The sequence below is a fragment of the Saimiri boliviensis genome, chromosome 4 (genome assembly GCF_048565385.1).
Source record: "Saimiri boliviensis isolate mSaiBol1 chromosome 4, mSaiBol1.pri, whole genome shotgun sequence".
NCBI classification, from domain to species: Eukaryota; Metazoa; Chordata; class Mammalia; order Primates; family Cebidae; genus Saimiri; species Saimiri boliviensis.
In genome coordinates, this window is record NC_133452.1 from 10178735 (window position 1) to 10204517 (window position 25783).

The following is a 25783-nucleotide window of genomic DNA, read 5'->3' on the forward strand; positions in this document are numbered from 1 at the left end:
TTTTTGGAATGAATATAAATGGAGACACAATAGACCAAAACCTCTGGAATAGAGCAAAGCAGCGGTAAGAAGGAAGTTTATAGCACTAAATGCCTACATTAAAAAGAAAGACCACAAATTAATGACCTAATGTAACCCTCAAGGCACTAGAAGAAAAAGAAGAAACCAAACTGAAACCTAACAGAAGAAACAACAAAGATCAGAGCAGAACTAAATGAAACTGAGACCAAAACAAAACAAAACAAAACAAAACAAAACAGCAAAGAATCAGCAAAACAAAGTCAGTTCTTTGAAAAGATAAACAAAATCAATGGACCACTACTCAGATTGACCAAAAAAAAAAAAAAAAAAACAATTCAGATAAACACATTCAGAAATGAAAGCAGACATTACAACTGATACTACAGCGAGACAAAAGATCATCACAGGCTACTATAAACATCTCCACATTCCAAAACTGGAAAACCTAGAGGAAATGGATATATTCTTGAAAACATAAACCTCCCAATATTGAATTGGAAAAAACAGAAATCCTGAAAAGTCCAATAACAAGCAGTGAGATTTAACAAGTAATTTTAAATATCCCAAGAAAAAGCACAGGGCCAGACAGATTCACAGCCAAATTCCACCAAAGGTATAAAGAACTGGTACCAATCCCACTGAAACTGTTCCCTGAAGGAAAAGAAAAAAAAATTGAGGAGGAGGGAATCCTCCCTAACTTGCTCTATGAAGCCAGTAACACCTTGATACCAAAGAGAGGCAGCGACACAACAGAAAAGGAAAACTACAGGCCAATTTCCCTACCGAACACAGATGCAAAAATCATGGCCTAGAAGATTTAGTATTGTTAACAGGACTGTACTGCCCAAAGCAATCTGCAGATAAAATGCCATTCTTATCCAAGTACCACTGTCATTTTTCACAGAATTAGAAAAACAATCCTAAAATTCATATGGAGCCATATAAATATCCAGAGCCTGAATAGTAAAAGCAATACTAAATGAAAAGAGCAAAGCTGGAGGCATCATGTTACCTGACTTCAAATTATACCTGAAGGCTATAGTAATCAAACAGCATGGTACTGATATAAAAATAGGTGCGTAGATCAATGGAACAGAATGGCGAATCCAGAGTCAAAGCCACATACTTAAAACCAACTAATCTTTGACAAAGTTGACAAAAACGTAACACTGGGAAAGGGACACCCTCTTCAATAAATGGTGCTGCAAAAACTGGGCAGCTGTATGCAGGATGAAACTAGATCCATTATCTCTCACCATATACAAAACTTGGAGACTTAAATATAAGATCTGAAACTATGAATATTCTAGAAAAAAACCCAGGAAACACTCTCCTGGACACTGGCCTAGACAAAGATTTCATAACTAAAACCTCAAAAGCAAATGCAACAAAACAAAAATAGAAAAATAAGATTTAATTAACCTAAAAAGCTTCTGCACAGCAGAGTAAACGGAAAACCTACAGAATGGGTGAAAATATTTGCAAACTCTGCATCTGACAAAGGGCTAACATCCAGAATCTACAAGGAACTCAAACAATTCAATAAGAAAAAAAGAACCCCTTTAAAAAGGGGGCAAAGGACGTGAACAGACATTTCTCTAAAGACATACAAATGGCCAACAAGCATATGTAAAAATGTTCCAGGTCACTAATCATCAGAGAAATGCAAATTAAAACCACAATGAGATACCAACTTATACCTACTGAAATGGCAATCATTAAAAAGTCAAAAAGCAACAGATGCTGGCAAGAATGTAGAAAAATGGGAACACTTACATACTGTTGGTGGGAATGTAAATTAGGATATCCTCTAGGGAAAACAGTATAGAGATCTACCAAAGAACTAAAAACAGAACTACTATTCCATCCAGCAATCAATCTCACTACTGACTATATACCTGCAGGGAAAAAACAAAAACAAAAAAACCGTATCAGAAAGATACCTGCACTCATATGTTTATCACAGCACTATTCAAAATTGCAAAGATACGGAATAAACCGAAGTGTCCATCAATGGATGACTGGATAACAAAAATGTGTGTGTGGGTGTGTGTGGTGGGGGGGCATGTGTGTTTGTGTGCCATTTCATTCTTTTTTAAGGCCAAATTCCACGTCTTGGCCACAAAAAAGAATCAAATCACATGTTTTGCAGCAACATGAATTGAACAACAGACCATTATCTAAATCTGAAATAAATCAGAAAGAGAACATCAAATACTACGTTCCCATTTATAAGTACGAACTAAATAATATATACATATGGACGTGGACGGTAGAATAATAGATACTGGAGACTCAGAACCGTTAGGGGGTGAGGAATCAGAAATCACCTACTGAGTACAAGGTACATTATTTGGGTGACTAAAAACTCAGATTTACGACTAAGTAATATATCCATGTAACGAAACTGCACTTGAACTGCCAAATCTATAAAAATATGAAAATTTTAAAAACACAAAACAAAATGACAGACAGAGCTATCACAATAAGCTTCCCTCACAAACTCAAAAGCCTACCTAGCATCCTCTTCTAGTTACCAGATGGTCCCCAGTCATATCATCTCCATGTCATGAGCATCCACTGTGGTCAAATCGCATTATTCCAACTGCCTTAGTGAAAGGTCACCGTAGACATCCATGTTGCCAAACCCAAGGGCAATGCGTTCTGCTCTTCTGTCTGCCCTCATGCCCTCCTGACATCTTCTCTGACCCCACTCCATGTAACCTGGTGCCATCAATCCACCTGAACTCAAATTCTTCACAGAAGGCAAGCGATCCCGACCCAAAAGGTATGTATTTGAGGAAATGAAATGAAACCTAGGAAAGAAGAGGCTGCACCTTTTTTCTGAGACTGCCAATCCTCAGGACTATATAACCCTTTAATGTAAGCCTAACGCCAGTGACTATTTTTGACTATGCAGACACGCTGTGTTTGAAAACACAGCCAAAACTGGAAGGTACAAAGCAGTGGGAGTGGGGGGAGCACGAAAGGAAACACGGGGCTAGGAGGAAATGTAAAAACAGGGTTTAAGAAAAATGTGAGAAGGGAGAGTCATTTGAGAAACATCTTTCAATATCAAATACACATCTACATAATTCTTCATAATGACTGTCTGCATAGAATCCACTAGACAGAACTAACCTACTTTTAGCTCATACTAGACATTCAAATTGTTATCATTTTTAACTACTAAAAAAAGTGTATTATGTATTATAAACATTTATATTTTCTAAACATTTATGATTTTTGTATAGGTATATACGTATAGCTAGACACAGTCATTTTTGCAAAACTGGGGAATCATATTGCCAATCCAGTAATTTAAGAGTAGTTTTACTTACCCACTGAATGAAAGTTGCCTGTTTTCAGGTCATGCATACAAACAGCACTTGATGACCCGCACCGGGCAATATCCATACTTCCACAGATGTTGATTTTATAAAGAACATTATTTTTGGTATCAACAGCTTCCCATGTATAACTGGAAAGGAAGAAAAACAACCTGTCACTGCCATTGATTTACCAATAATTAAATTCCTCTCTAGTTTTACTCAAGCCACGTTTGCTTAAAACTACCACAAACTAGAAGATACGCTTTCCTTAGCCAAAAACACTAGAATTCAAGTATGTTAAGTTGCAAAGGAGCCAGGGCAGAAACTACTAACACCATCTGTCTCTTGTTAAATCCACTCTGAAGCCACCTCAGGACTCAAAGATCATTTAAAAAAAAAAAAAAAAAAAATCCTACCATTAATTTAAGAATATCAACTCAGATCAGTGTATTAGTCTGTTCTTATACTGCTAATAAAGACATACTCAAGACTGGGTAATTTATAAAAGAGGTTTAATTAACTCATAGTTCAGCATGGCTGGGGAGGCCTCAAGAAACTTACAATCATGGCAGAAGGGGAAGCAAATGTGTCCTTTTTCAGCAAGGAGATGTGCAGAGCAAAAGGGGAAAAGGCCCCTTATAAAACGATTGGATCTCGTGAGAACTCACTCATGCTCATGAGAACAGCATGAGGCTTAACTGCCCTCATGATTCAATTACCTCCCACCAGGCCCCTTCCATGACATACGAGGATTATGGGAACTACAATTCAAGATGAGATTTGGGTGGAGACACAGCCAAACCATATCAATCAGTTAATTGCTCAAAATTCATGCTGAATATAAGATTAACAGCCTTTCCAATCACATGAAAATGCTGAAGCCAAAGGATTTTTAACTATTTTATTTAAAAACTCACAATGGTTTGAAAGGCAGCTCCACTTCTGCTTTTACCTTTTATAGCTACAGTTTCGATCTCGACTTGCAAGACAGAGCTGTGCAATGATGAGTCAACCATCAGATTCCAAATCACACAAAATTCACTACACCAAGCATTAACACTCATTGTTCAAACCTCTGGCAAAGCAGATAGTGAGTAATTGCTAATGTACCAAGCAGCATAGTTGGGATAAAGCAGGTGGTTTGCCAGTTCTGTTAAAACCATTATCCCCAATGTCTACTCTTCCCTTGGACAATGTTTCGTTCATTTTGTAAAATGAGGATCATCTCCTCAGCAAGAAGGAAGTGACTTAAATGTCCTTGCAAAATGCAAAAATAAAGGCCAGGCCAGTTGCGCATGCCTGTAATCCCACTTTGAAAGGCCGAGGCCAGAGGACCACTTGAAGCCAGGAGTTTCAGGCCAGCCTGAGCAACATAGCAAGATCCCGTATCTCTACCAAAATTTAAAAAAAAAAAAAAAAAATTAATTTTAAATGCAAACACTGTTATTTAACTCAACAGTATTAGTAAAAGGAGGGACAATAAGTTAAATGAGAATTGCTTAGGCTAGGCCCACAGGAGTTACGGGAGTGCCTAGGGGTAAGATCACCATATTTACCTAACAGTGTTATCTACCCGATGCAGTATTCCCTTGAAGACAGAAGCCCTCCCTCACAGAAGGAGCGGTCCACTTCCCACAGCTCCCTTCCACAGTGCACCAAGGCAGTAACTCAGCACAAAACCAAGGCAATGACTCAGCACAAAACCAACCACCAGGCCACCCACAACACGTCTGCTCCCATGACTCTGAATTAGTTCCAGCAACGGAGGAGCCACAGCAGCCCTGCTGGGGTCACTGGAAGACAAGACGCCAAGAACTCCTAGGTCTGGGAACCCATCAGACCCACCTGCGGAGAAACCAAATCGCGTACATAGGCCTTCAAAAGCAGGGAGGCCTGGAAGGTCTGAAGGCCGCTAAGCAGCTACAAACCTGAAGAACAGGCTGGGGTACTTAGGGGCCCAGCCTTTGGGTGACACCCTTGGGGTGTTAATCCTCAACTCAGCTTCTTCATCAAGAACATGATAAGGGTTATCTCCTAGAGTCAGGATGATTCAAGGACATGACAAAATAACCCAAGTATTAGCGGGCAGACAGAAAAATCATCAGTAAAGGCTTCTTTCCTTTGCCTTTCATTGCCCTTTATTCATGTGTTTCATAGGTATTTCTTAAGTACGTACTAAGGGAGACACAGGAGAGTACAGCCATGAACAAAACAGACAAAGAGACCCTGCCCTCTTGGAGTGTCTATTCCAGGTTGCAGGATACAAGATAAACAACTAAAGAAAGACTTGGCTAACTCAGGAAAAATGCTAATCTCTTATTCAGGAGCCATGCCTAGTTTCTCCAGGATACCAGAGACAAACTTCAAGACACAGCAATGGCATCATTAAAAGTATTTCACAATCCTAACGTGCATGACAGTGGTGCATAAAGGTGCCATTTAAAATGAGTTAACTGGTAGGAATCAACACTAAAGAGATCCACACAGTACCTAAAATGCTATCCTTTTTTTTTTTTAAACAGAAATCCACCGTTTTTGCAAAGGGGATATTTAAATAAGGCAAATGTAAAAAGTGTGTGCTTGGGGAGCAGAAACAACACTAAAAAAAGAGAATAAAATGAGGTATACTGTCCCGATAATCTAGAAATCAGGGTTGCAAGAAAGAAAAACTGTTCCTCTACTCAATTACATTCTTTCCTCTATTTGAATTTCATACTTGTTTTGTCAAGATTTATCAAATGTAGGTGGTTATGGGAGTAGGAAAGGAGGATCCTATGAAAGTACTTGAACACCTACTTTTTTCAGGGGGTTGATTTAACCACTCAACACAAGGCAGCCCTCCTCCAGGCCTGGCAACCTCAATGCCATTCAAATCCACCAGCAGCACTTGGGGTTGAAGGCACCAATATCTGAGTTCTTAGTCACAACTTTAGAATAAAGAATGGTCACAGCATATTTCTAAACTTCACTACAAAGACACCTGCAAGCCGTCAGTACTTCCATGGACATTATGTCTCCTTTAAAACAAGCTAATGTCTCACATTTGTAATCCCAACACTTTGGGAGGCTGAGGCAGATGGATCACTTGAGGTCAGGTGTTCAAGACCAGCCTGACCAATATGGTAAAACCCTGTCTCTAGTGACAATACAAAAATGAGCCAGGAATGGTGGCATGCGCCTGTATTCCCAACTACTTGGGAGGCTGAGGCAGGAGAATTGCTTGAACTGGGGAGGTGGAGGCTGCAGTGCCACTCCAGCCTCAGTGACAAACAAGACTCCATCTTAAAAAAAAACTAATACGCCTAGCCTCTAGTATTAGTAAGAGCTCATGAACAGTCATGTGGTTGAAATAATCTCTCTGAAAATGTGTAAGAGCATTCCCAAAACTACTATGTACTCTGGTATGCACCCTGGTTAAATTATCATCTAGATATGCTTCCACTAAGCATTTTTTAAAGACTATTTCATAACAAACTTGAAAATCATATAATTACCTGATATCAAGTTTTAAGAAATCACATGTTTGAAACTAAATGATTCTAAATTTCTTTCCAGATTAAAGGCCAAGCCACCAGCATGGCCTAAGCTAAAATCATTCTTAAAACTAAATTGATATTCAAGTTTAAAAGTACCATGATCACATTATAGAACTGGAGAATGGCTTCAGAAGCAGTGAAATTATTACAGCCTAAAAAATATATAATTATATCTTTGAGGAATAATATTTTTTTTGTCTGAAAGTTTTTCTATGAGAAAATTCCCTACCTGAAATGAACATGTACAGCCAGAATTAGGAAACTATTCCACAACAGTATGGTTCATTTAACCGTCAAGCAAATGAAACCATTCAGCTGAGATTCTCAGAAGAAGCTTACATTCCAGACTACATTATCTGAGCTTACACAAGTAAAGACTTAAGAAAAAAACCGACAAGAAAAAAAGAGATCAACATATTCAATCAAAGAGAAAACTAAGCTGTAATATTAAGACTTTAAATGTTAGCAACAAACAAGCTTCTGGAAGAACGTATCTGCAAGCTGTGTAGAAACGCAGTCTTCACACACACACACACACACACACACACACACACACACACGAATGTGAACACATTTGCTGAAAGAAAGAACTTCAGGCCAGGAGCAGAGGCTCATGCCTGTAATTCCAGCACTTTGAGAGGCCAAAGTGGGAGGATCATTTGAGGTCAAGAGTTTGAGACCAGCCTGGCTAATATGGTGAAACCCCGACTCTACTTAAAAAATACAAAAATTAGCCAGGTGTGGTGGCGTGTGCCTATAGTCCAGCTACTCAGGAGACTGAGGCAAGAGAATAGCTTGAATCCAGGAGGTGGAGATTGCAGTGAGCCGAGATTCCGCCACTGTACTCCAGTCTAGGTGACAGAGTGAGACTCTGCCTCAAAAAATAAAAATTTAAAAAAAAAAAACCTTCTTCAGCAGGATAGGTAAGAAATGTATTCTATCTCGACTGAAGGAAACCAGCGGGACACAGGGGACACAGGAGGTGGAGCCGGGAGAAGTGAAAGGCCCACAGAAGCAGCTTGTCCACTGGAAACAGCCCAGGATCCCTGCCCATTGTCCCGGCCTTACAAAATTCCGTTACCATCCTCAAGGGAGGCAGCCTGATTTCAAAATCAGAATCACTCTTCTGGACACAAAACCATCTGTGCAAGAACCTTCGTTCTTCAAAACTAGTTCGTTCTTCAAAACCGTCATTTTGAGACAGAGAATTTTCCAGAAAATTAGCAAAAGTAAGTACAATCCTTGCTATTCTATGTCACTTTTCAGAGTGCTCCCTCTCTAATTCCCAAAAAATCCAAATGCATTCCACAGCCAGCCTGACAGCTGGAGATACACACACGTGCGGCAGCAAGTCCTCCAGACCGCGCTCCCCCGCCGAATCCACACCTCTGACACTAGCTGCAGTGGCACTTCCTACAGCTCGGTGGTGGCATATTCTGAGGTGTCTGCTATCCCCAACAACACCGTCACTCTGGGACAGGAATGCCCTCCCTGGATGAACGACTGGCAGATGCAGGATCAGCATCCATCGATGGCTCCAGAAGGAAACTGGCCAGTGGCTAAGAATGCATGACGGCAAAGCTCCCACCCACACAGCTAATGTGGGAGCCAAATCTCCCCGTAGAGCTTGCCACCATTATCCAACCCTCCCAAGTTCCTCAGCTTGAAGCCAAAGATCCCAGGGCTCGGAAGATGAAGAACTTGCCCAATATCACAGAATTACAAAGTGAAGAATAAACCCAGGCAGTCTGAGACCCAGTGGTGAGTCCTTAACCACTTAGGTAAACGTTTCATTTATTTTCCATTTAAAGAAATGGTTTTAACTTTTCAGAAAACATTTAGTTTCAGTTACAACATAAAAACGGGCAAAACATTCCACAAAACTTTAGTTTAAATCTTGTCCCAATAAATGCCATTAAAATGACAGATTCTGTATGGCACGAAGATCTCTGAGTTCCTATTATGTTGCCAACCATCTATACAATTTGATTCAATAAAGTGTTAATTATATAGAAAAATTAAAGTCATCCCTTCACAGCACCTTGTAACAACAGATACAAGACCCCCAGTAGATGCCTGAAACCAGGAGTATGGTTTTTCTTCATACATACCTATGTAAGTTTAATTTATAAATTAGTTGTTGTAATAGGCCAGGCGCGGTGGCTCAAGCCTGTAGTCCCAGCACTTTGGGAGGTCAAGGCGGATAGATCACGAGGTCAAGAGATCGAGACCATCCTGGTCAACAAGGTGAAACCCCGCCTCTACTAAAAATACAAAAAATTAGCTGGGCATGGTGGCACGTGCCTATAATCCCAGCTACTCAGGAGGCTGAGGCAGGAGAATTGCCTGAACCCGGGAGGCGGAGGTTGCAGTGAGCTGAGATCGCGCCATTGCACTCTAGCCTGGGTAACAAGAGCGGAGCTCCGTCTCAAAAAAATAAATAAATAAATTAGTTGTTGTAAAAGATTAACAACAACTAATAATAAAATAGCACAATTATAACTGTAATAAAAGGTATGTGAATGTGGCATCTCTCTCTCAAAATATTTTTTAATATGTTCAGACTTCAGATGACCACTTTCATTACACTAAAATCTTGGGAGATGTAACTGCTGATGGGAGGACTGGTTTACAGTCACTCATTTAATAATGGGGATACACTGTCAGAAATGTGTCATGAGGCAATTGTGTCACTGCACAAACATCATCGAGTGTATTCACACACACATAAATGGTGTCACCTGCTACACACCCAGGCTATATGGTAATTCCTTATTTATTTATTTATTTATTTATTTTTAAAGATGGGGTTTCACCATGTTGGCCAGGCTGGTTTTGAACTCCTGACCTCAGGTGATCCACCCACCTTAGCCTCCCAAAGTGCTAGGATTACAGGCGTAAGCCACTGTGCCCGGCTTGCTATGTGGTAATTCCTATGGCGCCTACGCTACAAATCTGCAGAGCATGATGCTGCACTGAATACCACAGGAAACTGTAACACATGATAAGTATTTGTGTATCTAAACATTTCTAAACATGTAAAAGGTACAGCAAAAATACAGTATAAAAGATTAAAATGGCATACTTGCCTAAGGCACTTACGAATGAAGCCTGCAGGACTAGAAGTGGCTCTGAGTGAGTCAGTGAGTGAGGTGTGTAGATGTAAAGGTCTCGCACATGATGTGACACTTTTTTTTGAGACGGAGTTTCGCTCTTGTTACCCAGGCTGGAGTGCAATGGCGCGATCTCGGCTCACCGCAACCTCCGCCTCCAGGGTTCAGGCAATTCTCCTGTCTCAGCCTCCTGAGTAGCTGGGATTACAGGCACGTGCCACCATGCCCACCTAATTTTTTATATTTTTAGTAGAGACGGGGTTTCACCATGTTGACCAGGATGGTCTCGATCTCTTGACCTCGTGATCCACCCGCCTCGGCCTCCCAAAGCACTGGGATTACAGGCTTGAGCCACCGCGCCCGGCCTGATGTGACACTTTTATAAGACTGGTAGCGCAGTGGATTTATTTTTACCAGCATTACCACAGACATGTGACTAAGCACCGTGCTACGGCATTACAATGGCTACAGCATCAGTAGGCAATAGGAATTGCTCAGCTTCATCATCATCCTCTGGGACCAAGGTCATTTATGCAGACTGTAGTTTATGCAGTACGTCATTGACCAAAACCCTCCTCTTCTCATTTTTAATGTCATGGATCCTTAGTAAAGGCAAAATTCTCAGAGTGGTTGAACCCATCTGAGGACAGCCTCTATGAAAAAGCTGAAAACTGTCTGAAGATTCAGACCACATCACATCACGCTGATCAAGAGATCACATGCTTTTCCTTGCTCAACTTCTTCCCCAGGCCTGCACTTCTGCGACTCTATATTCCCAGTCCAGTTCTGCTTTCTCTTCTGCACGGTGTGAACTGCCAAACACCAGAGCATTGCCTTCCACAACCTCTCTCCCCACACCCAGCTGGTTTCCATGGAAATAATATCAATTCCCTCAGCCTGCTCCTTCCCACTGGCTGCACTGTCCTTGCTATTTCTATCCAAGCAGGTTGTGAACTCCACAAACAAGGACCACATCTATATTATCTTCCTCAACTCAGATGCACACTCTCCTTTAATCGGACTACTCAGCTCAGCAGAGGCCAACAGTAAGTGTTATTCACAACTCAGAAACGTTCTACAATCAGACCATCAGGCCCAGCAGGAAACAGGGAGGAGCAGAAGTCACCCACAAGGCAAATGACTTTAGAAGATTTCTGATTTTAAAGCGAAGTCTGTGGCTGAAACATACCCTATTTTTTTGATTTAACAAGTGCAATTAACCATTTAAACCAAGCACCTAATCAGACTCTTCCGCAGAAAGAAAGCTCAGATCCTATTTTGCTCCCGACTGTAATCTCACTGCTTCTGCTGAAACTAACCTAGAGAACTGCAGTCAGTCCACGTCTGCTCAGCAGCACAGAGGCTCCATTTTAACCTCATTTGCTTGAAATTTCATAATATCCTGAAAGGTGTTGGCAGATTACCAATGAGAAGGAAGCACACAAGTAACAGACTGTCGGCCAACCGAGAGACAGGAGGATATTTCAACTTTCCTGCTACTGTCCCAGCAAGGGCCGTATTCAAAACCCACCCTAGTCAAGACGAAACCAATCAAGGGGCAGCAATGAAGAAGGGAATCTAATTCAAGGCTGACATCGCTGCCTGGAGCTCAAAAAGCTTAATACAGAGAGATGCAGAGCCATCTCCACTGAGATTTTTTTTAATTTTCTTTTTTTATCTATCCAAAAAAGAAAAATAAAAAATTCAAAATACAATGTCATAGGAATACAGCTATATCTTTAAGCTGACATTGGTATCTTAATATGACACCTCTCAGAGTTTTCACATATGCCATTACTGAATGCCTGCAAAACCACAATACCTTGCAAGATGTAATTTGGAGTTCTTTCATTTTAAAAATAGCTAGCATCTACAGTATGCAAAATTCTCTGATCAAAATATATGGTATGCTCAATCCCTTAAAGAAAAAAAATCTTAGAAAACTGGGTTCCTTCCCTTCAACACAAAACATCTCCATGAACCCTCACTCTGTCCCTTCCCTTACTGCCATATATTCAAACTCTTTTAAAATATACCTTAGTTTCCTCAGTCCCTGTAAATCTTGGGATTATACTAATGGTCAGTTAACTATTAAAGATTTTATTACTGGCCTGCAAGTAATAATCGGCATATAAAGCAAGATAAAGGCAGGATGGAATCAGTAATAACATAAATAAGCCTGTGTGAATCTGTAGTTTGGTTTCCTTAAAAGATAGAAACCCAATTGGTGATACATAAGGGAAATTCACATAACAAGCTCGGTGGTCACTAGCTAGAGAAATGTTTTTCCGAGTCTATAGCAAGCAACAAATCTAACATGTTGGAGACAGAGAGAACGTGAAGTCTTTCCAACTTGAACATCCAAAAATGATTTTCCTACTTTTGGCATGCATCCAAGTCCTCTAACAGAATATTCAAGAAATCACCTAGCTCACTACTCCCCATTATCAGAATCAGACAGTGTTTCAGCTCATACATCCAGCATAGGCACCTTCAGAAACCCAGACCAGTCTCCTAAACTAAGGATCAAGGAAAAAAAACAGTAAGGAAGAGGAGCAAGGAAGGAGGGAGGGTTCCCACACTGGACCTTGGCAGCAGAATGTCAAGAGCCACTGTCATCAACAACTTTCTGTTGCCCACACTAAAAGAGAAACAATCCAGCCAGCGCTGTGGCTCACGCCTGTAATCCCAGCACTTTGGGAGGCTAAGGCGGGCAGATCACGAAGTCAGGAGTTCAAGACCAGCCTGGCCAAGATGGTGAAACCCTGTCCCTACTAAAGATACAAAAATCAGCCAGGCATGGTGGTCGGTAATCACAGCTAGGTGGGAGGCTGAGGCAGGGACTTGCTTGAACCTGGGAGGCGGAGGTTGCAGTGAACCAAGACTGCACCATCACACTCCGTCTCCATAAAAAAAGAAGAGAAAGAATCTGATTTGCATGAAGACTCCTACCCCAAGCTGAAGGCTGGGGAAGCACATGAGTTTGACACGGCACGGCCAGATCTTATATAGGAAGTACTTCACTTCCTATTCTAACAAAGCCACAAAGCTGTGGACAAAGATACAGGGCCTACAAATACAAATAAATACAATCAGGGAAGTGACAGACGTCAGCCTTTGGTTTTCCCTGAGAGGTCTGCAGAGTCTGGAAGGAAGCTCAGGGCATGGAGAGAGACTCGGCTGGAAGTTCTAAGTCAAACGTGGCATCTAAGTCGATGTCAGAGCCTAGGGAACCAGGGCAGGCAATGGGGACTCCACAGTGCTTTTAAAGCCAGCACCATGACTGAAAGCAACAGCGGTGACCTGGAACAGCTGACCTACGAAAAGTGCCATGAAGGCACCTGGGCCCGATTCCTGCCCTAGTGCTGACCAGCAGGCTGTCTCTCAGCTCACAGTCTCTCCCAGCTCAACTTCCTCCGCAAAACTTAGCTAGCCCGCAAGGTCACTGTGAGGGAAAAAAAAAAACACCACCAGGAATGCAGAGCTTTCAAGACAGACCATGATCTAAAGCTTTTATCTGAATCAAGAGAGATTTGGATTGCTTACAAACTAAGTTTACAAAAAACAGACGAGTTGGCTGGGAGGCAGGGGCCTCTGAAAGGAGTGTCGAATGACAAGGAACTGGAGGGAGAGGCGGGCAGGGCCCTGCCTGGAGGAAATCTCCACGGAGCTGATGAAGACAGAGACACACGCACTCAGCCACACACTCGGATACACACGCTTGCATTCACACACATGCACACCCCCCCCCACACACACACACACACACACACTCTCAACTGCCTCCTGGAACTTCTCAAGACAGGCACACAACTCTGGGCCCACCTGCCCTGCACCATCCACAGTAGAGACGGGTGAGTCCAGAGCTTCCAGCAGAAGAGCCTCAGGGAAGACAGGACAGGTGTGACCACGCCCAACCCCCTCCCTCCCCACCAGCTCTCCTCTCCCTCTACATGCCCAGCAAAGTCAAGGCCATGAACTCATGCTGCCTGCTCTGAAGCGGTGACTAAAAAGACGGAAAAGAGAGAAGTGCTGGCATAACTGTCACTCCAGGAGCAGAGGCCAGGTGGAGGGAGGGTGCCTCAGGGGAACAATGTGGGTGACTCACTGGAGTCATAGGCTTGCCACTTCTAGGAAACCCACTTCTTCAGCATTTCTATTCTGGTGGCTTGGCACTCTTCTTTGTGGCCCAGGGTGGGGCGCAGGGAGTGTTGGGGGAGATTTTCAAGTACCAAACAGCTGTTTTAAAATATATAACTGATTCTGGAGTAGAGACAGCCATACAGATGGCAACAAGTTAATTTTACACACGCTCAAAATCCAATGGTCACCCGCTCTGAAGGAGCACTCTCCTCCTCCCAGCACACAGCAGGAGTGAAGAAGGCAGCAGCCCTGACTGCAAGACCCTCCTGACTTCCCCTCTAAGCCACCCACCGCCCACGAGCAACTGAACTGCAAAGGCCAGTTTTCCCTGTCACATGTTCCTGAAAACAGAGCTTGGGCCAGTATTTCCACAATCTCCCTCATTTCCTCCACCTCTTCAGGTGAAAGATGACACTCCTGGGATTGGCTTCGTCATCCTAGACAACTCCTGGACAGCTTACTAAACGATGGCTGCCCCCAGGGAATCTAAAACCTCGCGCGCACACACACACAAAATGGGAAAATCCCACCAATGGTCTGCAGTTGGCTAAAAGGCCAGGCTCCCGGAGCGCCTGGGATTTTCCCCACCCTGAAGGATTCGCAGGGAAGTGTGCCTCTTGGTCCTGGCTAACACAGAGACAAAAATAGGCTTATGACAGACACACTGTTTCGGCACCTCGAAAACCTAAGCCACGGGACTTTTTTTTTTTAAGTTGCACAGCAAGGTGGAATTTATGAAGCACTTTGACACCCAAGCCACTGGCCCGCACACTCGTTCTGTTCCCACCTACAACAGCACCCATTCCTCCACCCTCCAGGGAGGCCTGGGGAGGTCTAAGTGAGGACAGGAGCCCCCAAACCGTGTGCAGAAGTTAGCTGAGACTTCTGATTCCACCATAGGGAAACGGGAGCACGGCTCTTCTTACCCTGGAACCACAACAGCTCCCTTGCTCCAGGCCTCAGACCAAGCCACTGCACAAAGGAGGTGACCCCCAGCTCCCAACCAAACTCCACACCTCAAATTATCAAGCTCCTCATTGTTTAGGGGAATCTGAGCCAGGAAGGACTCCTCAAGGCTGCAAACCTCAGAATGGCAGAATTTGGGATACAAAACAGACCCGGAAATTACAGAGCCCAGTGGTTTTGAAACTTTAGCAGTGGAAACTTTTCTTCCTCATGAAGAAGCTTACATGGGGTGCCAATCATGAAACAGATGAAGAAGAAATGCTCTCTGGTTGAGGCGGAAACCCCAAGACACTAATGGAGAGCTCTGGGAGGCAGAGAAACAGCCTACAGAAATAAATTCCTAATGTAAGGCAGCATCTGTAATTTACAGATAAAGCAACCGCTACCACCACAGCACCGATGAACACCGAGAACGTGCCAGACTTCGGAAAGCCTCCTAATCCCCACACCTACCTACGCACATGGTTATCATCCTGACTGGACACACACAGAAAGGAAGACCTCAGAGGCTGTGATTTGCCCAAGGCCTGTGAGGGGAAGAGTCTGGATTCAATACCAGGAAAGTGACTTCCAAACTAACTCCCTAATGAGAGGTTTTCAAGCAAGAAAAAGAGAAATTAAGAAAAAGAAAAAGAAAAGAAGAAAACAAGAAAAAGAAAACTAAGTCCCACTTCTGTGGAGGAAGAAAATGAGATCCAGAGAAAAGAAGTGACTGGACACAGCCAACTCAAAATCCAGATCCCCCGTCTCAGGCCACACGCTGCCAGCAGCAATCACCAGCTGTCTCTTGGCAGGAACGGCGCCTGAGGGTGACATCGGGAGGGTGTCCTAAAGCGCCTTGACCTAAAGCGCCAAGACCAGCCACAGAGGCACATCCCCCAGGCTCCCAAAGAACAATTTACAGCCAAATTCCAACAACTGCTCCCAGCCCAACCCCGTGCAGCTGCACAAGGAGGCAGCCAAGGCCGGGTGGAGACCCACCGCAGGGAGTACAATCAGGAGTGGCCTGTCACTGCAAGGGCACCAGTACCATGCAATCGAGGTGACAAACTCAAACCAAAGACACTGAGCCCATGGAAAAAGAATTTTTTTTTTTTTTTTTTGAGACGGAGTCTTGCTCTGTCACCCAGGCTGGAGTGTAACGGTGCGATTTCTGCACACCGAAACCTCCGCCTCCTGAGTCCAAGTGATTCTCTTGCCTCAGCCTCCCCAGTAGCTGGGATTCTAGGCACCCGCCACCATGCCTCGCTAATTTTTTGTATTTTTATTAGAGACAGGGTTTCACTATGTTGGTCAAGCTGGTCTGGAATGCCTGACCTCGTGATTGACCCGCCTCAGCCTCCCGAAGTGCAGGGATTACAGGTGTGAACCACCATGCCCAGCCTTGAAAAAGAATTACTAGAGCAATCAGAGCAGAACTTTAAGATACATCTTCAGTGGCAGGACAGAAGCTACAGTGTCCATGCAGAAAGAACAGGCAGCTGTGACTACACATCAGCTGAGATCCTGAAACAAAAGACAACAGGGAAGTGGAAGAGCATGTGAACAACAGGAGAACTTGGTAAGCTGGGCAACAGGGGCAAACGACATTCATCTATATCCCTGTCCACAGCGGCAGCCAGATACAAAGAATAAAAGCAACAGACAAATCACGCAGTACAAAGAAGAGTTAGGACAAACAAAAGCTGAACAACACCATGAGGAACTTTGACCCAAACAGAGAACATTTTTCTAAACACATAATGCACTCCCGACTTGACGAGGTGTTAGGCCACAAGGGAAATGTCAGTAAGTTCCACATTTACTAGCACAATGGAAAAAAGAAATTTAAAAAACCCCAAAGTCCATCTACTTGAAAAAAATAAAAATCTAAAAATTTAGTGGGTCCAGGAAGTTAAAACAGATAGAACTTTTGAACTCAAAAGGGAAATATGCAGAATTGAAATACAGAAAAAAAAAAAAAAAAATCAGAATCCATGAGAGTGGTATGGTACTCCGAAGAAAGAAACATGAAGCTTTAAATAATTTCTTAATTATGCAAAATGATTTAAATTAAAAGGGCCAAGTATTCAATTCAAACTAGAAACAGAAAAATGATATAGAAATTACTGAGTGGATAAATTAATAAAATTACAAATAAATGGTGATAAAGATGATGAAAAAACGAAACACTAGTTCTTTTGAAAAGACTTTAAAAAGGCAAACAAATCTTCACTAAACATAATTAAGAAAAAAGTACACAAGTAAACATTAGGTAAAAATTTACCTAGAGCTATAGCATATCAAAAATAAGAGTAGCATGCTACTTATTTATATATGAATACAAAATTAAAATGACAATTTTCTAGGAAAATAATTACCAAAACTGGCCCAAGAAAAAGTAGAAAATCTGAATAGAAAAATAAAGTATATAAAACTGAAACCATAATCAAAGCCCTCCCCAAAGCACCAGGCCCACATGGTTTTACTGGTGAGTTCCATCATACTTTAACAGAAAATGTCCATCTGATATACAAACTATTTTACCACATACAAGAATACTAAAAGCTAACTAGCTTCTTCCACAAAGCAAACATATTCTTGATAACGAAATCAGTCAAGAACAGCACAGAAAAAAAAGAGCTACAAGTACATTTCATAAAATATTAGTAAACAGAACTAGATATATTCATGGGGGAAAAAACTGTAGTCCTTTCTGTGGTGTTACTTATCTGTCATATATTTGTATACATAATGTTTCCATCTGGTTCCCGGCTGGCAATTCCCATAGTCCTCATGACAGTCTTTTGCTATAATGTTGGGTGTGTCAGGCCTCAGGAAACAATCTGCCACCTGCCCCAAGGCAGGACTCTCATCTTCCCCACTTTCCCGGTGGGTCTTCAGATCCTCCCCAGTGAGAGTCCCACCCTACACCCTAGGAGAAGAAATGCTGACCTCCTGAAGCTTCCATAAAAACTGGGTTGGGGGAGCTTCCAAATAGATGAATGCATGGAAGCTTCTGGAGGGCAGTGAGCCAGGGAGGTCACAAGCTCCATACTCCTTCCCCCATACCTTGCCCTACACATCTCTTCATCCATATCCCTTGTAAACTGCTAATCATGAGTGAGTGTTTCCTGAGTTCTGTGAATCACTCTAGCAAATTAATCAGACCCAAAGAGGCAGAGTGAGAACCCCAAGTTGAAGCCAGTTGGTCAGAAGTTCCAGAGGCCTGGCCGGGCGCGGTGGCTCAAGCCTGTAATCCCAGAACTTTGGGAGGCCGAGGTGGGTGGATCACGAGGTCAAGAGATTGAGACCATCCTGGTCAACATGGTGAAACCCCGTCTCTACTAAAGAAAATACAAAAAAAAAAAAATTAGCTGGGCATGGTGGTGCGTGCCTGTAATTCCAGCTAATCAGGAGGCTGAGGCAGGAGAATCACCTGAACCCAGGAGGCGGAGGTTGCGGTGAGCCGAGATCGCGCCATTGCACTCCAGCCTGGGTAACAACAGCGAAACTCCGTCTCAAAAAAAAAAAAAGAAGTTCCAGAGGCCTGGACTTGTGACTGGTGTGGAGTAGAGAGAGGTCTTGGAAACTAAGCCTGAAACCTGACACTATGTCCAGGTAGATAGGGTCGGGAATTGAATGGCAAGACAACAGGCCAGTGGTCACGGCTTGGTGCCTGAGAAAAAAACAACACAATTAATCACAGAAGTCTTCTGTGTTGATGACTGTTGTGATGGAATGAGAGCAAAGGGAAAATATGGTTTGAGGTTTTTGGAAACAATATCATACTTAAAAATTAAATCAAAGTTAAAACTATAAACTTCTGCAGATAGAGGAGAACATTTTTGTGATATTGGGGGTAGGCCAGTGGTTCTCAACTGGGTGTGATTTTGCCCCCTCTCTACCAGGACCTTTGACATGTCTGGAACATTTTTATTCGTCACAACTGGGGGAGGGGAGAAGTGGAATGCAGTCCTGGCATCTAGGGTGGAGGCCAGGAATGCTGGCTGACATCCTACAATGCCCAGGACAGTTCTCAAAACAAAAAATTACCCAGCTCAAATATCATTCGTTCTAGGGTTGATTTCTTAAGCTACCAAAAGCACAAACCATAAAAAGTTATAGTCCATCAAATTTTTAAAAAATCGTTCTTCAAAGGATATCACTGAGAAAATTAAAAGGCAAAGCAAAGACTGAAAGAAAATGTTCATACCTTACACATATCTAAGAAAGAACCTGTACCCAGAGATGTGAGAACTCTGAAAGCTCAATAAGAAGACCCCAAAAACAATTTTTAAGGAGTAAGAGGGGCAAAATATGATTTTTAAAGGACACTACAAAAAAATACCCAAACAGGCCAGGCGCGGTGGCTCACGCCTGTAATCCCAGCACCTTGGGAGGCCGAGGCGGGTGGATCACGAGGTCAAGAGATCGAGACCATCCTGGTCAACATGGTGAAACCCCGTCTCTACTAAAAATACAAAAAATTAGCTGGGCATGGTGGCGCGTGCCTGTAATCCCAGCTACTCAGGAGGCTGAGGCAGGAGAATTGCTTGAACCCAGGAGGCGGAGGTTGCGGTGAGCCGAGATCGCGCCATTGCACTCCAGCCTGGGTAACAAGAGCGAAACTCCGTCCAAAAAAAAAAAAAAAAATACCCAAACAGTCAATAAGCACATGATGATGGTGAACATCACCCAGGATTTCAATAAATACAAGAAAAGATGTTCCCTTCTTGCTCAATGTCATAAGTCAGCAGAGAGATGAAAACTGAAACCACACTGAGATACCATTACGACCCCACCTGAATGGCTAAACCTAGGATTGGTGGGTGTTGACAAGGATGTAGAACTGGAACTCTCACGCATCACTGGTGGAAATGCAAAATGGTAATTCGGCATTATCGTTTGGCCATTCCCATAATGTCAAACAGCTATGTCCACCCCCCATATACCATTCATGACCAGCTAGGGCATTAGCAAGAGCTCTCCATGACTAGGACAATCAAAAGAAGGAAAGGAAAGAGAGAAAGAAGAGCTCCTGCAGTGATGAGCTACGTACTCTCTGCCACTAAGCCTCAGTTCTAGCGACCGCTCAATTCTCTCCGCCCAATGTAACAGTTTATACACCAAGATCAAAATAGAGAAGGAAACATCTCAATTATTTCTCTCAGCCCCATCTTTTAAAAACCAGTCTCTCTATAAAATGCTGATAAAAGATGTGAGGTCCAACTCAGGCATTCATTTCCGGGGAATCTGTCAGGATGCTGTTCTAAGAAATTAATGCATGAGATCTAATGCAACCATAATTAACAACCTTAGGCTTCCACATACACTTACTGTTGAAACAAATGCACACACAAAAATGGATGTGATCCAGGTTTAACATGTGGCCCAAATTAGACATATATGCATTGTTCCTTTGGAAAAATTACAGGGAAAAAAATCTCCTTAGAGATAGTAACTAAACCAATCCAACTCCCAACTGGCTTCATTATTCTCTTGTCCTCAATATATTAAAAACTTTCTAGCATTTATACCTAAGCAATTTGGGGAAAACTTCTGCTATATAAATTGTAAAGTTCTTAACTACCTAAATCTAGCCATCCCAATGCATTGTTTTATAATTAATGCACATTCTTAAGACCTCACCCATTAAACATCTTGCTAACACCTAAGTAAATAAAGGGTGGAAACATGGATATTACATATATAAAAAGTTTAAAGCATACGGTAATAAGTAAAGCTACTGACAAGCAGAGATCATGTTAGACACTGTTGCTGGTTTTGCATGGCCTGGCCTCTGCTCCTCTCCTCCTGAATGCCCTCTCTTCTTGCTCACTGGCCCTGCCCCACTGACCTTCAGACACTCCTTCCTGCCCCAGGTCTTCTCTACAGGCCAGTCCTACAGCCTATCACAGTGGCCTCAGGAAACAAGTTTTCTACTAACTTTACACACCTCCCAAGAAATACCTGCATAAGAATCACTAACTTCTAACTCAGCTCAGGGATTACCTGGCACAGTACTTGACACTTAAAAAATGCTTTGCTTAGTCTCTCCAAAAACCAAGCACTTATTTAAAATGCTGCTTCAAGCCAGATGCACTTTGGGAAACTTGTCTTTGTCGTGCCTGCTGTTCAATGCCCAACTCACAGAGGGCAGGCCCCTCCACGTGCATAAACATAGTCAAAGCGGCAGCTGAAATGGTGCTGTCTCTTTCATCCCTCCCAATAACTAACTGCACCAGGAACTGCATCCCAACCCAGGAGTGCTCAAAGCCAAAGGTCACCTCGAAGCTTTGTCCTCACAAGGTGCCTGACAGATACCCCCAAAGCAGGCCCGGATGCCCCCCTTACTGGTCTAAGTGCAGACAAAAAATATTCTCTCTAGGTTCTAGAGAGCTGGGCTTAGGAGGAGAGGTTGTTTCTCTGGAAATCCAATTCCATCTTTTAGAGACAATGAGAATTTACTGCTAGAATTCTGTTAAAGCCATACGGTATCTGGGCGCTCCAAAACCTTTGCAAGGATAATGGCTTTCTAGGGACCATACAACAATGAATGAGAACACTATCAATGGAAAAACGTGTTCCACGTTTGAAACGATCAATTTACAAACATTTGGAATGGGATCCTTCTGTACATTTGGGACTTCCTCCATGTGACCAGGCAGCAAAAACAAACGGGGACATTTGTAGGACTCGACTTTTCATGCTCACAATGGAGACCTCGCGGAGTTGTTTACATTTCAGCAAACTGTTGTCCAAGAACAGTTAAAATGTAGCTTCACACTTCGGTGACACGTGGTAGAACTTTTTGTATCAAATTAAAAAAAAAAATCGACTTACATTTCTAGTCCTCAACTACATGCTACAATTAAGGAAATTTTAGCCAGTTTTATCTCATAAAAATACAGATGATTGACACCACCCCTGCCCCAAGAAAATTTTTTAAAAACTATTTAAGAAGTCCAGGCATGGTGGCTTTCACCTGCAATCCCAGCACTTTGGAGGCCGAGACAGGCGGATCACGAGGTCAGGAGATCATCTTGGCCAACAGGGTGAAACCCTGTCTCTACTAAAATACAAAAAATTAGCTGGGCGTGATCCCAGCTACTCCAGAGGCTGAGGCAGGGGAACTGCTTGAACCCAGGAGGCGGAGGTTGCAGTGGTCCAAGATCATGCCACTGCACTCCAGCCTGGCAACAGAGTGAGACTCCATCTCAAAAAATTAAAAATAAAACTATTTAAGGAGAGGCTATCAGTTTAAGACAGGAACATAAACCAGGCATGCTGGTTCATGCCTGTAATCCCAACACTTTGGGAGGCTGAAAGCAGGAGGATTGCTTGAGGATAGGAGTTCTAGGCCAGCCTAGGCAACATCTCTACTAATAGAGCCCATCTCTCTACTATCTCTACTAGTAGAGATAGCAATAACTCATCTCTACTAAAAATTTTAAAAAGGCCGGGCACGGTGGCTCACGCCTATAATCTCAGCACTTTGGGAGGTCCAGGCGGGTGGATCACGAGGTCAAGAGATCGAGACCATCCTAGTCAACATGGTGAAACCCCGTCTCTACTAAAAATACAAAAATTAGCTGGGCATGAGGGCACACGCCTGTAGTCGCTGCCACTGGGAAGGCTGAGGCAGGAGAACTGCTTTAACCCAGGAGGCAGAGGTTGCAGCGAGCCAAGATCGTGCCATTGCACTCCAGCCTGGGTAACAAGTGAAACTCCATCTCAAAAATAAAATAAAATAAAATAAAATAAAATAAAAATGAGACAAGTGGGGTGGTAAGCTGTAATCCCAGCTACACAGAAGGCTGAGGCGGAAGGACTGCCCAAGCCCAGGAATTCACGACTGCAGTGAGCTATGATTGCAACACTGCACTCCTGCTCGGCCAATGCAGAGAGATCCTGCCTCAAAAAAATTACAATACTGGAACAGATACGAAGTTCACTTTGCACATGTTGGGTTTGAAGTAGAGATTGCAAATGGCTCTGGAGAAGTCCTACATGTGCAACCACAGGGAAGTAACAGGGGAGGAGGTGGATGAAAATGACCAACAGGTTTGCTGTCCTAAGGAAATCTGGCAGAAAAATTCAACCCAACTTTGAAGATATTCTAGACTACAGAGGGCACATCTTATTATATTCACAATGCAGACCAACCTCAGAAACCTCTTCGGCATGTGCTAAGTATGCCCACATGCGACAGTGGCCAAAAATATGTAAAGACACAAAGCCCATTCCCACTGGGCCAAGAGGCCGTGTTCCACCGGGAAATGAGGTTAGTGAACACAGGTTCAAGGCACTGCCATGACTAACCTAACACAAAAGTAAGGGCCCCAGGAATCAGCCAGAGTTATCAGTCTGCCCTTGAAGCCAACCTTAATCTTAACTGTTAAGAAATAAATTTCAATTTGTTAACAAGACCAAGACTTCATCCTCACTAGGCCAGCTGGGTTAATTTCTTATTCTATTTATTTGAGGCAGGGTCCCACTCTGTTCCCCAGACTAGAATGCAACTTGACTCGATCACAACTCACTGCAGCCTTGACCCCCCCAGGCTCACACTATCTTCCCAACTCAGCCTCCCTTACCTGGGAGTACAGGAGTGGGCCACCGGACCCGGCCCTGATTTTCATAGTTTTTGTAGAGACGGGGTTTCACCATGTTGCCCAGGCTGGTCTCCAACTCCTGGGCTCAAGCGACCCGCCCACCTCGGCTTTCCAAAGTGCTGGATTCCAGGCATGAGCCACCACACCCAGGCAAGTTAATTTCTTATTTTTGGTCACAGCAGCCATTACTCCAAAATGCCTTCCTCTAAATGTTGGTCGCAGCCTGACCTCGTTTAAGTTGCCACCATTTCTCTGTATCACGCTAGTTACTGGAGTAACTATGTATCTTAGGGTAGCCAACTGGTCTATAAACTACAAACTCTCCACCCACCCTTCCCCTTCCAAAAGGGAGAATAAAAAATGCAGGCCTTTCCAAGGAGTTTCTATTATGAGATCAATCTCACCCTCCTAAGAATAATTTCTGCGTGTTCTTAACACACGGGTGGCTAATAAAACTATCTCTGATGCAAGGGAAAAATAAAAACTACCATAAACCCAACCACGAACTCAAGTTCAGCCCAAAGTAGGTTTAACTTTGTTTCACTCTGAAAAGCAACTTTTTGTTGCCAAGGGACAAACCGATGTCTCTTGAGAACTTTTCATCCTGACTCCTTCTTACCAAAGTTTAAAAAAAAATAAATAAAAGCTGGATTTTCCATTATCCTAAACAGTCCACGGAAGGTCAGAAAATTCCTGAAATTCGAAGTTCCCCAGGCCGTGGACTGCTAGCAGCTGCAGGACGGGAACAGCCCTCGGTGGGATGATGGGTTATACAATCATGGTTCCCAGAGCAAGATCCACTAGAATAATCCGCCCCGGAGACAATGACATCATGTGAGCAACCAGGCAGGAAGTTGGGCTCCGAGAAGTGAAGAGTCAAGTCTTGAAAGCTCACCCTGTAGGCCACCCCCTAGCCCCCAATCTAAAGAAGACAAAAGTCACCGCCAACGGAAAAAAAAAAAAAAAAAAAAACTACTTTAAAGACAAACTGAACCCACAGGGAAGAAATAAATCAGCAAATGAAACCACGGACACCCAACTTCGGGGCCATTCCTGCGGGCCCCGACGCCCTGGCGAGCCTCTCCACACCGAGGGGCCTCACCGCTGCCCCGCTGGCGAAACTCTTCTGCAAACGCGCAGCTGGAACAAAGCGAAGTGGAGTTCCTGCCTCCAACTTTCCCCGCCGCCCGGCCGCGCGAGGGCAGGCGCCGACCCCGAGGGCCGGGGGCCCCCGACTCCGTGACAGCCACAAGTGGCCGGGCGCGGGGCTCCAGGACCGCCAGGACCGCCAGGACCGCCAGCACCGCGCGTGCCCCCGCGCCCCCCGCCCGCGCCCCAGACCCCGCTGGGCTCCCGACCACCACGCAGGCAACTTTCCCTCGGGGACCGGGCGGACCCCGGCGCGGACCCGAGGCGACCAGCAGATCCCGGGAGCTCCCCAAGAGCTCCCCGCCCCCCACGCCGGCCGCCCGCCCGCCCCGGGCACCGGAGCCGAGCCCGCGCCCGAGCCGACCACCCACCTGCACAGCTCGGGGAACGGGGCGGTCTGGGGCTGCGTGGCCCCCGGGGCCGCGACGAGCCACAGCAGCTGCAGCAGGAGCAGGGAGCGCGGCGGGCGGCGGGCGGGCGCGGGCCCCAGGTGGGAGCTCCGGCCGGCGACGGCCCCCATCGCGCCAGGCCCGGGCTGCGCGGCGGGCGCGAGGCTGGCGGCGCGCGGCTGCTGGGGGCAGCGCCCGAGAAGGGGTCGTGCCGCCTGGGCAAAGGCGGAGGCGGAGGCGGAGCGGGAGCCCGAGGTGAGAGCGGCTCGGCTGGGCTCGGCGACAGCGGCAGCGGCGGCCCCGGAATCGCGTCACGTGACCGCCGCCCGGCACCGCCCCCCACCCCCGCCCCCCCGCTCACGTGACTCCCTTGTTCAGGTGACCCCCGCCCGCCCCGGCTCCGCCCAGGCCCGGGTCACGTGAGCGCAGCACGCGCCGGACTGGAAGCGGCGCGGGCGGGGCGCGGGCTCCAGGTGACTCCCGGGGCCTGAGCCCCTCGGAGGGCTGTGCGCCGCGGAGGGGGCCGGGCCGGGCCTC

The 25783-nt window shown here is 44.6% G+C and overlaps 1 protein-coding gene across 1 annotated transcript in view; it reads right to left on the bottom strand.

Annotated features, from left to right (window-relative positions):
• IGF2R (insulin like growth factor 2 receptor) overlaps positions 1–25552 on the bottom strand; it is a 125069-nt gene extending 99517 nt beyond the window's left edge. The window contains exons 1-2 of the mRNA XM_039467281.2: positions 25229–25552; positions 3363–3502 (exon numbers count right to left, since the gene is read on the bottom strand). Of these exons, the coding sequence (XP_039323215.1) occupies positions 3363–3502; positions 25229–25377 (289 nt within the window). The 5' untranslated portion in view covers positions 25378–25552. The remainder of the gene's footprint in view (positions 1–3362; positions 3503–25228) is intronic.
• Positions 25553–25783: the final 231 nt, after the last annotated feature.